This window comes from Lampris incognitus, chromosome 20, assembly GCF_029633865.1.
Source record: "Lampris incognitus isolate fLamInc1 chromosome 20, fLamInc1.hap2, whole genome shotgun sequence".
In the NCBI taxonomy this organism is placed as follows: Eukaryota; Metazoa; Chordata; class Actinopteri; order Lampriformes; family Lampridae; genus Lampris; species Lampris incognitus.
Window position 1 is genome coordinate 1,794,046 of NC_079230.1, and position 15,570 is coordinate 1,809,615.

Sequence of the window (15,570 nt, forward strand, 5' to 3'; positions counted from 1 at the left end):
CACTGTCTGAAGCGCAGGTTTGGAAACTTGTTGCGGTCCACATGGAGCGTGAGAGGCTTAGACAGGCTCAGGGGAAAAAAATTATCCCATAATGCTTTTCACCTTCTCCACTTTTATTTCAGCGAATCACGATGCATTTCATCGGTCACGCATCTTGAAAATGATGACGTCATCTAAAACACGCTCACATCCCATCCGGCTCTGAAGGCGAAGCATGCTAACATTTCACCCCTTCTTAAAGGGAGATACACAGAAATTTTGCATCAGGCCTTAATCGGTTGTCATTTATCGGCTGTTATAAACGCTGATACTGATTCATCTGCAATTAGCTCATATCGGCTGATAATATCGGCATACCGATATATCGGTCAGGCTCTAGTGTGTACATGTCGTGTGTGAGTGCGCGCGTGTGTGTGTGTTGGGGGGGGGGTGGAAATGGAAACATCTATCAAGTCTTCCATCAATCACACACCAACACACAGATCCACACATAGGATCTTCTCTCTCCCCTCCTCTGTCCTCCTGCTATAGAAAAACATCAGTTTTATTCAGAAATGAAAACAGACAGACAGACAGACAGACCAACAGACAGACAGGTAGGCAGACAGACAGACAGACCAACAGACAGACAGACAGACAGACAGACAGACAGACAGGCAGACCAACAAGACAGACAGGCAGACAGGCAGGCAGACAGACAGACAGACAGACCAACAGACAGACAGACAGACAGACAGACAGACCAACAGACCGACAGACAGACAGACAGACAGACAGACAGGCAGACCAACAGACCGACAGACCGACAGACAGACAGACAGACAGACAGACAGACAGACAGACAGACAGACCAACAGACCAACAGACCGACAGACAGACAGACAGACAGACAGACAGACCAACAGACAGGCAGACAAGAACAACACAACAGAAAAGAATCAGTACGATGACATCTGACCTGAAGTTGACCTCTGACCCCCAGGTCCCCCCTCTGCCCCTCGCTCCGTGGTCACTCAGGTAAATGACACCATGGTGACGCTGGAATGGAGTGAACCTGTGGACCGCGGCGGCCGGCTGGATCTGAGTTACAGCATTCTGTGTACGCACTGCAGCAGCATCGGCGAGGTAAACCTAACCTGTTCTCTGTCGTGGCGTCCGGTGTGCAGCAGACAGACTGGCGGCTGGTCGCAGCATCAGCTCTGTCTGCAACTGTCTGGGAAACGTCTTCATTTATTCCTTGTTTTGAATGTATTTCTATCCTACCGATGTGGAATGTATTAGAATAGGCATTGTTATAGTGACACCTACTGTTCGGATCATTGCATTGAATTGAAGAGACAAACGCCGTGGTCACGTGACCCGAGTTCACGCGAGAGTTAATTCGCGGATGCGTGTTTACGTTCGGAGCCAGCGGGAGTCAAGGGGAAGGAGCTCGGGAGCGTCAACGACGCGTTTCGGTCTGAAACCCATACGTGTGGTGGGCGCCCGGGTGGCGTAGCGGTCTACTCCGCTGCCTGCCATCGCGGGGTCGCCGGTTCGAATCCCCGCCCCCGCGGTTCGAATCCCCGCGTTACCTCCGGCTTGGTCGGGCGTCCATACAGACACAATTGGCCGTGTCTGCGGGTGGGAAGTCGGATGTGGGTATGTGTCCTGGTCGCTGCACTAGCGCCTCCTCTGGTCGGTCGGGGCGCCCCCGGATCGGCAGAGAGGGGGTGGAGCAGCGAACGGGACGGCCAAAAAAAAAAAAAAAAGCGGGGTAATCGGCCAGATACGAACCTGGGGAGAACCCCCCCCCCCCATAGGTTTCTGGTCAGGAGGTGCACACGGTACTTGTTTATGTGGCTTCAGTTTGTGCAGTCCTCCGTGATATTACAACTTCCTGTGGACATTTTATGTATACGAGGGTACGAAACGTCTCTCGCAGGCAGGCAACGTGAAGACCCGGACACTGAACGAGACAACGAGGCGGCTGCTAGTCAGCGAAGATCTGACTTGTGGACTACCTATCAGTTTTGTTTTGGGTTTCTGAAAATACAATGTAACCGGTTATGTTCTTGCCCGGTGCGGGATTCGATACGGGGTGTACTGCACCACGAGGCGACGCCACTGACCGCTCGGCTAAAGGGTCAGCAGACCCGTTAGCTAGGGGCTAATGGGTCTTATTAGTAGTTTACAGCAGTATTTACGTCATTTCCGCTTTCACGCTGCTTGCCCGCGTTAAAAGGGAAGAAAGTGAGCACTTGCCAAACACCAGGACTGGCGCGTGGTTTATTCTGGATCAGAGGGGCCTTTGGGAGGGAGCGGTTGGAGGGTCCAGATCAAGACTTCCTCTGTTACTCGTCTGTGTGCCTGAGCAAAACACCAGGCGTGACAGTACTTCATGGTACGCCTACATAGGAGCATGCTTGGGTCACGACAGGAAGCAGATGGTACAGACAGTCTGAAGGCCCGCACGTCACCTGGCCTTCATAGACTTAAGCAAAGCTTTTGATCCCATAAACCGCCAGGCCCTCTCGCCACCTCTGTCAAAAGTAGGCTGCCCCGACAAGTACCTCAGACTATTATGAGTAGGGGAGACCAGGGCTTCGAGTCACATGGGTAAGTTGTCACATCGTTAACATTTTCACCATCGGAGGACGCCACATAAAAGTTGAATGCTAGTTTTGTGCAGCTACTTGGTCTGACGTCATATCCTGTCTGGGAAAACCACGGCACGCTGTTAACTGAGGTGATATACCATTTTTCACATTCTAAAGTAAAAAAATTGAACTTGACATTTTTTGTAATAATCTTATAGTTAAAAATATTCACAATTATACATTTGCACTTGGTAGAGGAGAGAAATAAAGTGTCTTATTATACTTTTGCTAATGCCCTACTTTAAGCTGATTTTAAGATATAACAAACATTAGCAAAAATGGCAGTTTGGGGCAACTTGTCTCAGTAATTTTGGGGTAAGTTATCACATGTGACAACTTGCTCCAAAATCACTGAGACAAGTTTCCAGTATACATAGTACACAGTATACTAAGACACTGCATACACTGTTGTCACATGTAATTCTGAACTTTGTGAATGTGTTTTTAAAGAAAGAAACCCAGGGAAACGATCACAATCTGTGACGTCCCTGGGATTCCGGCAACTGCATATCCTCTTGCTGCAGCCCTGCTGAATATTCAGGCCGGCCTTCGGATGACAGGGATTCAACCTTACAACAGGGATGTGTTCTTGGAGACAGAATTTGCACCATCCTATGTCTCAGATCGCCCCTTTCAGGACCCAGCCCTTCCAGACCCCAGCACCAACCCAGCACTTCCAGGCCCCAGCACCAACCCAGCACTTCCAGACCCCAGCACCACCCCAGCACTTCCAGGCCCCAGCACCAACCCAGCACTCCCAGGCCCCAGCACCAACCCAGCACTTCCAGGCCCCAGCACCAACCCAGTCTTGCCAGACCCCAGCACTAACCCAGTCTTGCCAGGCCCCAGCACCAACCCAGCCCTTCCAGGCCCCAGCACCACCCCAGCACTTCCAGGCCCCAGACCCCAGCACTAACCCAGCCGTGCCCATTAGCACCACATCACCCTTGCCTAGTAATGCCAGCTCCACCCATACATCAACTCCAGAGGACATTTGGCCATACCCAAAAGCTAGTCCAAGAAAACTAGCTGGCCAACCAAAAAAAAACAAGAAAAACTGCTGTTCTCACTGACACACCAGAGAAGGAGGCACTTGCGGCTGAAAGGCAGGCACAAGGTAAAAATGAGAGACTCGGGTCCAGTGCATGACATGCAAACAGTAGGCTCATGGAGACTCCACCTCTGGCAAGGCAGTTTATGTGCCAGACCTGCAGTGCTGACGACGAGTCTGGCTGGTGATGTTTGAGACCTGGTTTGAGATTTGTTTGAATGCTTGACATGTTTTATTTGAAAGTTTGCTTGAAATGATTTTCCAGTTGTTGTAGTTGGGACTGATTTAACGTTCCAGGATGATTGAAGTTCGGTGATTAATCAGTCTTTTTTTTCAGTAGCTGAATTTAATTTAGAATTTCAAGTAAAAAACATAAACGAACAATGAATTGGTTCTTGTTTGATTTGTTGTGTGACGTCTTACCCCACATAGTGTGACAACTTACCCGTTGACTATTTAAATGCCTATAACTCTGTACTGAAATAAGATATGGAAATGAAATGGATAGAAAATATATGCCCGAGACTTCGTTCTTTCATTTGGCGTGCAAGTTTTAACAATATGATGTATTGCTCCCAAGATATATAAAAGAGTGTGAAAAGAGTCTCCCCTACGACATGATAATATGTCAGCTGGAGTACTCAGCAGTTATGGAGACGAGACCGAGTACTCCAAGGTCCACACAGGAGTTAAACAAGGCTGTGTCATTGCCCCAACCCTGTTCCCTGTCGTCATTACCACCATCCTCCACCTCACGGGTCCCAATCAGGGACCCTCAGGGAGTTGAAATCATGTACAGGACTGATGGGAATCTCCTGAACATTAACAGATTCAGGGGATAAAGGTAAAACCACCACCACATCCATCACAGAGCTGCAGTATGCTGATGACAACGCCTTCGTGTCCCTCATAGAAGAGGACCTACAGAGCATACTGGACGCCTTTGCAAAGGCATACAAGCAGCTTGGCCTGGCCATTAACATAAAAAAGACCCATATCCTCTACCAACCCCCACCCAACAGAAATATGCCTGCTCTGCCTCCATCCATCTCTGTAGACAATACCCAAGGCTCAACGTTTTCGGTTTTTACCGACTTTCACCGAAAAATACCCAGATTTTTAAACTGATTTTCACCTGGATTTTATGTTTCCACAGATTTAAAAGTTGTTCCTGTTCGTGTGAGGTTATGTAACAGTGTCCTCTTGTGGCGAAATTCGGCATGCTGGGCGGCTTTGAAAAATAAAAACCGAAAACACTGAGCCTTGACAATACCAGACCTGGAAACGTGGAACAGTTCCCACATCTTGGCAGCCTTCTGTCCTCCAAAGCCAACATTGACATTGGCATACACCATCGTCTCAGTTGTGCCTTCTCAAGATTGATTAAAAGGGTTTTTGAAAACCGCGACCTTCAGGCCAGAGCAAAAATTCTGGTGTACAAAGCGGCAGTGCTGCCCAGTCTATTGTAAGGTCAGAAACCAGGACCACATACAGCAGGCACCTGAAGGCACTTGAGGCATACCAACAGTGATGCCTCAGGAAGATCCTTAAGATCAGCTGGGAGGATAAGCACACCAACTTCAGCGTCCTCGAGGAGACCAACATGCCTACTATAACTGCCACCATCGCACAACATCAGCTGTGATGGACAGGCCATGTCCTCCACATGTCAGACTCTCACCTCCCCGGAACAAGTCCTTTGTCCTTTACTCTCAGCTCATGACAGGACGCTGTGCCCCAGGAGGACAAAAGAAGTGATATAAAGATACTATCAAGGCCCACATACAGTGACCGGCCACTTTATTAGGCACACCTGTCCAACTGCTCGTTAACGCAAATTTCTAATCAGCCAATCACATGGCAGCAACTCAATGCATTTAGGCATGTAGACATGGTCAAGACGATCTGCTGCAGTTCAAACCGAGCATCAGAATGGGGAAGAAAGGTGATTTAAGTGACTTTGAACGTGGCATGGTTGTTGGTGCCAGACGGGCTGGTCTGAGTATTTCAGAAACTGCTGATCTACTGGGATTTTCACGCACAACCATCTCTAGGGTTTACAGAGAATGGTCCGAAAAAGAGAAAATATCCAGTGAGCAGCAGTTCTGTGGGTGAAAATGCCTTGTTGATGCCAGAGGTCAGAGGAGAATGGCCAGACTGGTTCGAGCTGATAGAAAGGCAACAGTAACTCAAATAACCACTCATTACAACCGAGGTATGCAGAAGAGCATCTCTGAATGCACAACACGTCGAACCTTGAGGCAGATGGGCTACAGCAGCAGAAGACCACACCGGGTGCCACTCCTGTCAGCTAAGAACAGGAAACTGAGGCTACAATTCGCACAGGCTCACCAAAACTGGACAATAGAAGATTGGAAAAACGTTGCCTGGTCGGATGAGTCTCGATTTCTGCTGCGACATTCGCATGGTAGGGTCAGAATTTGGCGTCAACAACATGAAAGCATGGATCCATCCTGCCTTGTATCAACGGTTCAGGCTGGTGGTGGTGGTGTAGTGGTGTGGGGGATGTTTTCTTGGCACACTTTGGGCCCCTTAGTACCAATTGAGCATCGTGTCAACGCCACAGCCTACCTGAGTATTGTTGCTGACCATGTCCATCCCTTTATGACCACAGTGTTCCCATCTTCTGATGGCTGCTTCCAGCAGGATAACGCGCCATGTCATAAAGCTCGAATCATCTCAGACTGGTTTCTTGAACATGACAATGAGTTCACTGTACTCAAATGGCCTCCACAGTCACCAGATCTCAATCCAATAGAGCACCTTTGGGATGTGGTGGACCGGGAGAGTCGCATCATGGATGTGCAGCCGACAAATCTGCAGCAACTGCGTGATGCTATCATGTCAATATGGACCAAACTCTCTGAGGAATGTTTCCAGTACCTTGTTGAATCTATGCCACGAAGGATTAAGGCAGTTCTGAAGGCAAAAGGGGGTCCAACCCGGTACTAGCAAGGTGTACCTAATAAAGTGGCCAGTGAGTGTAACAAGGTTTGGCATTGATCTTAACACCTGGGGACAAGCAGCAACAAACAAGGAGGCCTGGAGACTGGCTGTCCATGAGGGTGCTGGGCGCTTCAAGTGAGTTACCAGAAAGGCTCAAACAACAACCTCAACTACTTTTTCACACCCTTTCCCACATTGCCCCAAAATATGCGGCTACAGGATCAGCCTGTATGCCCACCTGAAGGCCACAAGGACCCAGAAGGAGGACCGTCACACTCGACCCCAGGAACCGCCAATGGTGTATGTGTGTGTGTGTGTGTGTGTGTGTGTGTGTGTGTGTGTGTGTGTGTGTGTGTGAAGATCAGGTTAAACCTGCTGGTAACATCCACTCTCAACCCTGTCTGTTGTCTGCAGGCTTTGTACACCATTGCGTGTGCTCCATGTGATGATAGCGTGTTGTATCATCCATCACAACAAGGGCTAACCCAGCGCCGAGTCATCATTTGGGGTCTGAAACCGCACACCAACTACACTTTCACTGTCCAATCAGTGAACGGCGTGTCTGCTCTCAGCCAATCAGAGCCCGCTGCCGAGAGAGTCAACGTTACCACAAGCAGAGATGGTGAGTTTAGGAAAAACAAATACACACACGTGCATGCATCAGCGTAACACGTCAGTGCCGGGCCCCTACCATGGTGTACACGGTAGACATGGTGCTGGGGATCTTTGACACCATGGTGTACACGGTAGACACGGTGCTGGGGATCTTTGACACCATGGTGTACACGGTAGACACGGTGCTGGGGATCTTTGACACCATGGTGTACACGGTAGACACGGTGCAGGAGATCTTTGACACCATGGTGTACACGGTAGACACGGTGCTGGGGATCTTTGACACCATGGTGTACACGGTAGACACGGTGCTGGGGATCTTTGACACCATGGTGTACACGGTAGACACGGTGCAGGAGATCTTTGACACCATGGTGGTGACGGTAGACACGGTGCTGGGGATCTTTGACACCATGGTGTACACGGTAGACACGGTGCAGGAGATCTTTGACACCATGGTGTACACGGTAGACACGGTGCAGGAGATCTTTGACACCATGGTGTACACGGTAGACACGGTGCAGGAGATCTTTGACACCACGGTGTACACGGTAGACACGGTGCAGGAGATCTTTGACACCATGGTGGTGACGGTAGACACGGTGCAGGAGATCTTTGACACCACGGTGTACACGGTAGACACGGTGCTGGGGATCTTTGACACCATGGTGTACACGGTAGACACGGTGCTGGGGATCTTTGACACCATGGTGTACACGGTAGACACGGTGCTGGGGATCTTTGACACCACGGTGTACACGGTAGACACGGTGCTGGGGATCTTTGACACCATGGTGTACACGGTAGACACGGTGCTGGGGATCTTTGACACCACGGTGTACACGGTAGACACGGTGCTGGGGATCTTTGACACCATGGTGGTGACGGTAGACACGGTGCTGGGGATCTTTGACACCACGGTGTACACGGTAGACACGGTGCTGGGGGTCTTTGACACCACGGTGTACACGGTAGACACGGTGCAGGAGATCTTTGACACCACGGTGTACATGGTTGACACGGTGCAGGAGATCTTTGACACCACGGTGTACACGGTAGACACGGTGCTGGAGATCTTTGACACCATGGTGGTGACGGTAGACACGGTGCAGGAGATCTTTGACACCATGGTGGTGACGGTAGACACGGTGCTGGGGATCTTTGACACCACGGTGTACACGGTAGACACGGTGCTGGGGATCTTTGACACCACGGTGGTGACGGTAGACACGGTGCTGGGGGTCTTTGACACCACGGTGTACACGGTAGACACGGTGCTGGGGATCTTTGACACCATGGTGGTGACGGTAGACACGGTGCTGGGGGTCTTTGACACCACGGTGTACACGGTAGACACGGTGCTGGGGGTCTTTGACACCACGGTGTACATGGTAGACACGGTGCTGGGGATCTTTGACACCACGGTGTACACGGTAGACATGGTGCTGGGGATCTTTGACACCACGGTGTACACGGTAGACACGGTGCAGGAGATCTTTGACACCACGGTGTACACGGTAGACACGGTGCTGGGGATCTTTGACACCACGGTGTACACGGTAGACACGGTGCAGGAGATCTTTGACACCACGGTGTACACGGTAGACACGGTGCTGGGGATCTTTGACACCACGGTGTACACGGTAGACACGGTGCTGGGGATCTTTGACACCACGGTGTACACGGTAGACACGGTGCTGGGGATCTTTGACACCATGGTGTACACGGTAGACACGGTGCTGGGGATCTTTGACACCACGGTGTACACGGTAGACACGGTGCTGGGGATCTTTGACACCATGGTGTACACGGTAGACACGGTGCAGGAGATCTTTGACACCATGGTGTACACGGTAGACACGGTGCTGGGGATCTTTGACACCACGGTGTACACGGTAGACATGGTGCTGGGGATCTTTGACACCACGGTGTACACGGTAGACACGGTGCTGGGGATCTTTGACACCACGGTGTACACGGTAGACACGGTGCTGGGGATCTTTGACACCATGGTGTACACGGTAGACATGGTGCTGGGGATCTTTGACACCACGGTGTACACGGTAGACACGGTGCTGGGGATCTTTGACACCATGGTGTACACGGTAGACACGGTGCTGGGGATCTTTGACACCACGGTGTACACGGTAGACACGGTGCTGGGGATCTTTGACACCATGGTGTACACGGTAGACATGGTGCTGGGGATCTTTGACACCACGGTGTACACGGTAGACACGGTGCTGGAGATCTTTGACACCACGGTGTACACGGTAGACATGGTGCTGGGGATCTTTGACACCACGGTGTACACGGTAGACACGGTGCTGGGGATCTTTGACACCATGGTGGTGACGGTAGACACGGTGCTGGGGATCTTTGACACCATGGTGTACACGGTAGACACGATGCTGGGGATCTTTGACACCACGGTGTACACGGTAGACACGGTGCTGGGGATCTTTGACACCACGGTGTACACGGTAGACACGGTGCTGGGGATCTTTGACACCATGGTGTAGACGGTAGACACGGTGCAGGAGATCTTTGACACCATGGTGGTGACGGTAGACATGGTGCTGGGGATCTTTGACACCACGGTGTACACGGTAGACACGGTGCTGGGGATCTTTGACACCATGGTGTACATGGTAGACACGGTGCTGGGGATCTTTGACACCATGGTGTACACGGTAGACACGGTGCTGGAGATCTTTGACACCACGGTGTACACGGTAGACACGGTGCTGGGGATCTTTGACACCATGGTGTACATGGTAGACACGGTGCTGGGGATCTTTGACACCACGGTGTACACGGTAGACACGGTGCTGGAGATCTTTGACACCACGGTGTACACGGTAGACACGGTGCTGGGGATCTTTGACACCACGGTGTACACGGTAGACACGGTGCTGGAGATCTTTGACACCACGGTGTACACGGTAGACACGGTGCAGGAGATCTTTGACACCATGGTGTACACGGTAGACACGGTGCTGGGGATCTTTGACACCATGGTGGTGACGGTAGACATGGTGCTGGAGATCTTTGACACCATGGTGTACACGGTAGACACGGTGCTGGGGATCTTTGACACCACGGTGGTGACGGTAGACACGGTGCTGGGGGTCTTTGACACCATGGTGGTGACGGTAGACACGGTGCTGGGGATCTTTGACACCATGGTGGTGACGGTAGACACGGTGCTGGGGGTCTTTGACACCACGGTGTACACGGTAGACACGGTGCTGGGGATCTTTGACACCACGGTGTACACGGTAGACACGGTGCTGGGGATCTTTGACACCATGGTGGTGACGGTAGACACGGTGCTGGGGGTCTTTGACACCACGGTGTACACGGTAGACACGGTGCTGGGGATCTTTGACACCACGGTGTACACGGTAGACACGGTGCTGGGGATCTTTGACACCATGGTGGTGACGGTAGACATGGTGCTGGGGATCTTTGACACCACGGTGTACACGGTAGACACGGTGCTGGAGATCTTTGACACCACGGTGTACACGGTAGACACGGTGCTGGAGATCTTTGACACCATGGTGTACACGGTAGACACGGTGCTGGGGATCTTTGACACCATGGTGGTGACGGTAGACATGGTGCTGGAGATCTTTGACACCATGGTGTACACGGTAGACACGGTGCTGGGGGTCTTTGACACCACGGTGGTGACGGTAGACACGGTGCTGGGGGTCTTTGACACCATGGTGGTGACGGTAGACATGGTGCTGGGGATCTTTGACACCATGGTGTACACGGTAGACACGGTGCTGGGGGTCTTTGACACCACGGTGTACACGGTAGACACGGTGCTGGGGATCTTTGACACCATGGTGTACACGGTAGACACGGTGCAGGAGATCTTTGACACCATGGTGGTGACGGTAGACACGGTGCTGGGGATCTTTGACACCACGGTGTACACGGTAGACACGGTGCTGGGGATCTTTGACACCACGGTGTACACGGTAGACACGGTGCTGGGGATCTTTGACACCATGGTGTACACGGTAGACACGGTGCTGGGGGTCTTTGACACCACGGTGTACACGGTTGACACGGTGCTGGGGGTCTTTGACACCATGGTGTACACGGTTGACACGGTGCTGGGGGTCTTTGACACCATGGTGTACACGGTAGACACGATGCTGGGGATCTTTGACACCACGGTGTACACGGTAGACACGGTGCTGGGGATCTTTGACACCACGGTGTACACGGTAGACACGGTGCTGGGGATCTTTGACACCATGGTGTAGACGGTAGACACGGTGCAGGAGATCTTTGACACCATGGTGGTGACGGTAGACATGGTGCTGGGGATCTTTGACACCACGGTGTACACGGTAGACACGGTGCTGGGGATCTTTGACACCATGGTGTACATGGTAGACACGGTGCTGGGGATCTTTGACACCATGGTGTACACGGTAGACACGGTGCTGGAGATCTTTGACACCACGGTGTACACGGTAGACACGGTGCTGGGGATCTTTGACACCATGGTGTACATGGTAGACACGGTGCTGGGGATCTTTGACACCATGGTGGTGACGGTAGACATGGTGCTGGGGATCTTTGACACCATGGTGGTGACGGTAGACACGGTGCTGGGGATCTTTGACACCATGGTGGTGACGGTAGACACGGTGCTGGGGGTCTTTGACACCACGGTGTACACGGTAGACACGGTGCTGGGGATCTTTGACACCATGGTGGTGACGGTAGACACGGTGCTGGGGGTCTTTGACACCACGGTGTACACGGTAGACACGGTGCTGGGGATCTTTGACACCACGGTGTACACGGTAGACACGGTGCTGGGGATCTTTGACACCATGGTGGTGACGGTAGACATGGTGCTGGGGATCTTTGACACCACGGTGTACACGGTAGACACGGTGCTGGAGATCTTTGACACCACGGTGTACACGGTAGACACGGTGCTGGAGATCTTTGACACCATGGTGTACACGGTAGACACGGTGCTGGGGATCTTTGACACCATGGTGGTGACGGTAGACATGGTGCTGGAGATCTTTGACACCATGGTGTACACGGTAGACACGGTGCTGGGGGTCTTTGACACCACGGTGGTGACGGTAGACACGGTGCTGGGGGTCTTTGACACCATGGTGGTGACGGTAGACATGGTGCTGGGGATCTTTGACACCATGGTGTACACGGTAGACACGGTGCAGGAGATCTTTGACACCATGGTGGTGACGGTAGACACGGTGCTGGGGATCTTTGACACCACGGTGTACACGGTAGACACGGTGCTGGGGATCTTTGACACCACGGTGTACACGGTAGACACGGTGCTGGGGATCTTTGACACCATGGTGTACACGGTAGACACGGTGCTGGGGGTCTTTGACACCACGGTGTACACGGTTGACACGGTGCTGGGGGTCTTTGACACCATGGTGTACACGGTTGACACGGTGCTGGGGGTCTTTGACACCATGGTGTACACGGTAGACACGATGCTGGGGATCTTTGACACCACGGTGTACACGGTAGACACGGTGCTGGGGATCTTTGACACCATGGTGTAGACGGTAGACACGGTGCAGGAGATCTTTGACACCATGGTGGTGACGGTAGACATGGTGCTGGGGATCTTTGACACCACGGTGTACACGGTAGACACGGTGCTGGGGATCTTTGACACCATGGTGTACATGGTAGACACGGTGCTGGGGATCTTTGACACCATGGTGTACACGGTAGACACGGTGCTGGAGATCTTTGACACCACGGTGTACACGGTAGACACGGTGCTGGGGATCTTTGACACCATGGTGTACATGGTAGACACGGTGCTGGGGATCTTTGACACCACGGTGTACACGGTAGACACGGTGCTGGAGATCTTTGACACCACGGTGTACACGGTAGACACGGTGCTGGGGGTCTTTGACACCACGGTGTACACGGTAGACATGGTGCTGGAGATCTTTGACACCATGGTGTACACGGTAGACACGGTGCTGGGGATCTTTGACACCATGGTGGTGACGGTAGACATGGTGCTGGAGATCTTTGACACCACGGTGTACACGGTAGACACGGTGCAGGAGATCTTTGACACCACGGTGTACACGGTAGACACGGTGCTGGGGATCTTTGACACCATGGTGTACACGGTAGACACGGTGCAGGAGATCTTTGACACCACGGTGTACACGGTAGACATGGTGCTGGAGATCTTTGACACCATGGTGTACACGGTAGACACGGTGCTGGGGATCTTTGACACCATGGTGGTGACGGTAGACACGGTGCTGGGGATCTTTGACACCATGGTGGTGACGGTAGACACGGTGCTGGGGGTCTTTGACACCACGGTGTACACGGTAGACACGGTGCTGGGGATCTTTGACACCATGGTGGTGACGGTAGACACGGTGCTGGGGATCTTTGACACCATGGTGTACACGGTAGACACGGTGCTGGGGATCTTTGACACCACGGTGTACACGGTAGACACGGTGCTGGGGATCTTTGACACCACGGTGTACACGGTAGACACGGTGCTGGGGATCTTTGACACCATGGTGGTGACGGTAGACACGGTGCTGGGGGTCTTTGACACCACGGTGTACACGGTAGACACGGTGCTGGGGATCTTTGACACCACGGTGTACACGGTAGACACGGTGCTGGAGATCTTTGACACCACGGTGTACACGGTAGACACGGTGCTGGAGATCTTTGACACCATGGTGTACACGGTAGACACGGTGCTGGGGATCTTTGACACCATGGTGGTGACGGTAGACATGGTGCTGGAGATCTTTGACACCATGGTGTACACGGTAGACACGGTGCTGGGGGTCTTTGACACCACGGTGGTGACGGTAGACACGGTGCTGGGGGTCTTTGACACCATGGTGGTGACGGTAGACATGGTGCTGGGGATCTTTGACACCATGGTGTACACGGTAGACACGGTGCAGGAGATCTTTGACACCATGGTGGTGACGGTAGACACGGTGCTGGGGATCTTTGACACCATGGTGTACACGGTAGACACGGTGCAGGAGATCTTTGACACCATGGTGGTGACGGTAGACATGGTGCTGGGGATCTTTGACACCATGGTGTACGCGGTAGACACGGTGCTGGGGATCTTTGACACCACGGTGTACACGGTAGACACGGTGCTGGGGATCTTTGACACCACGGTGTACACGGTAGACACGGTGCTGGGGATCTTTGACACCATGGTGTACACGGTAGACACGGTGCTGGGGGTCTTTGACACCACGGTGTACACGGTTGACACGGTGCTGGGGGTCTTTGACACCATGGTGTACACGGTTGACACGGTGCTGGGGGTCTTTGACACCATGGTGTACACGGTAGACACGGTGCTGGGGGTCTTTGACACCACGGTGTACACGGTAGACACGGTGCTGGGGATCTTTGACACCATGGTGGTGACATACAGAGGGTCAGTGTGCGCTGCCTCCTGCAGCCGCACTACCTGCACACATGCTGTTCTCTGCAAATGATGTGCTTCTGAAGTGTAGAGTCAATATGTTGATAGTTTCAGGATGTAATTGTGATCACTTGTTGACTCGTGTGTGTGTGTGTGTGTGTGTGTGTGTGTGTGTGTGTGTGTGTGTGTGTGTGTGTGTGTGTGTGTTCAGTCCCTGCCCCAGTTTCTGGTCTGAGGAAGACGGCATCTTCAGAAAACAGTTTGTCTATAGAGTGGAACGTCCCCTCACAATCCCATTACAACATACTGGACTACCAGCTACGCTACTTTCCCAAGGTACACACACACACACACACACACACACACACACACACACACACACACACACACACACACACACACAGTCTGAGTCAGATGTTGTGCCATCAGTTTCTTTGTACTTTATTGTACTTTACAGGAGCCTTCCTCACAGCAGGAAAACCTCCTGAACTGAAGCTCTTTACTCTCATGAGCTCCTTACTCTCATGAGCTCTTGACTCTCATGAGCTCTTGACTCTCATGAGCTCTTGACTCTCATGAGCTCTTGACTCTCATGAGCGCTTTACTCTCATGAGCTCTTTACTCTCATGAGCTCTTGACTCTCATGAGCTGTTGACTCTCATGAGCTCTTGCCTCTCATGAGCTGTTGACTCTCATGAGCTCTTGACTCTCATGAGCTGTTGACTCTCATGAGCTGTTGACTCTCATGAGCTCTTTACTCTTATGAGCTGTTGACTCTCATGAGCTGTTGACTCTCATGAGCTGTTGACTCTCATGAGCTC

General features: G+C 52.2%; 1 protein-coding gene across 1 annotated transcript in view; it reads left to right on the top strand.

Annotated features, from left to right (window-relative positions):
• The window catches only part of LOC130130818 (ephrin type-B receptor 4b-like), a 122,243-nt gene that overhangs the window by 67,316 nt on the left and 39,357 nt on the right, over nt 1–15,570 (top strand). Inside the window, exons 8-10 of the mRNA XM_056300655.1 lie at nt 983–1,125; nt 7,072–7,279; nt 14,961–15,085. Coding sequence (XP_056156630.1) covers nt 983–1,125; nt 7,072–7,279; nt 14,961–15,085 — 476 coding nt within the window. The remainder of the gene's footprint in view (nt 1–982; nt 1,126–7,071; nt 7,280–14,960; nt 15,086–15,570) is intronic.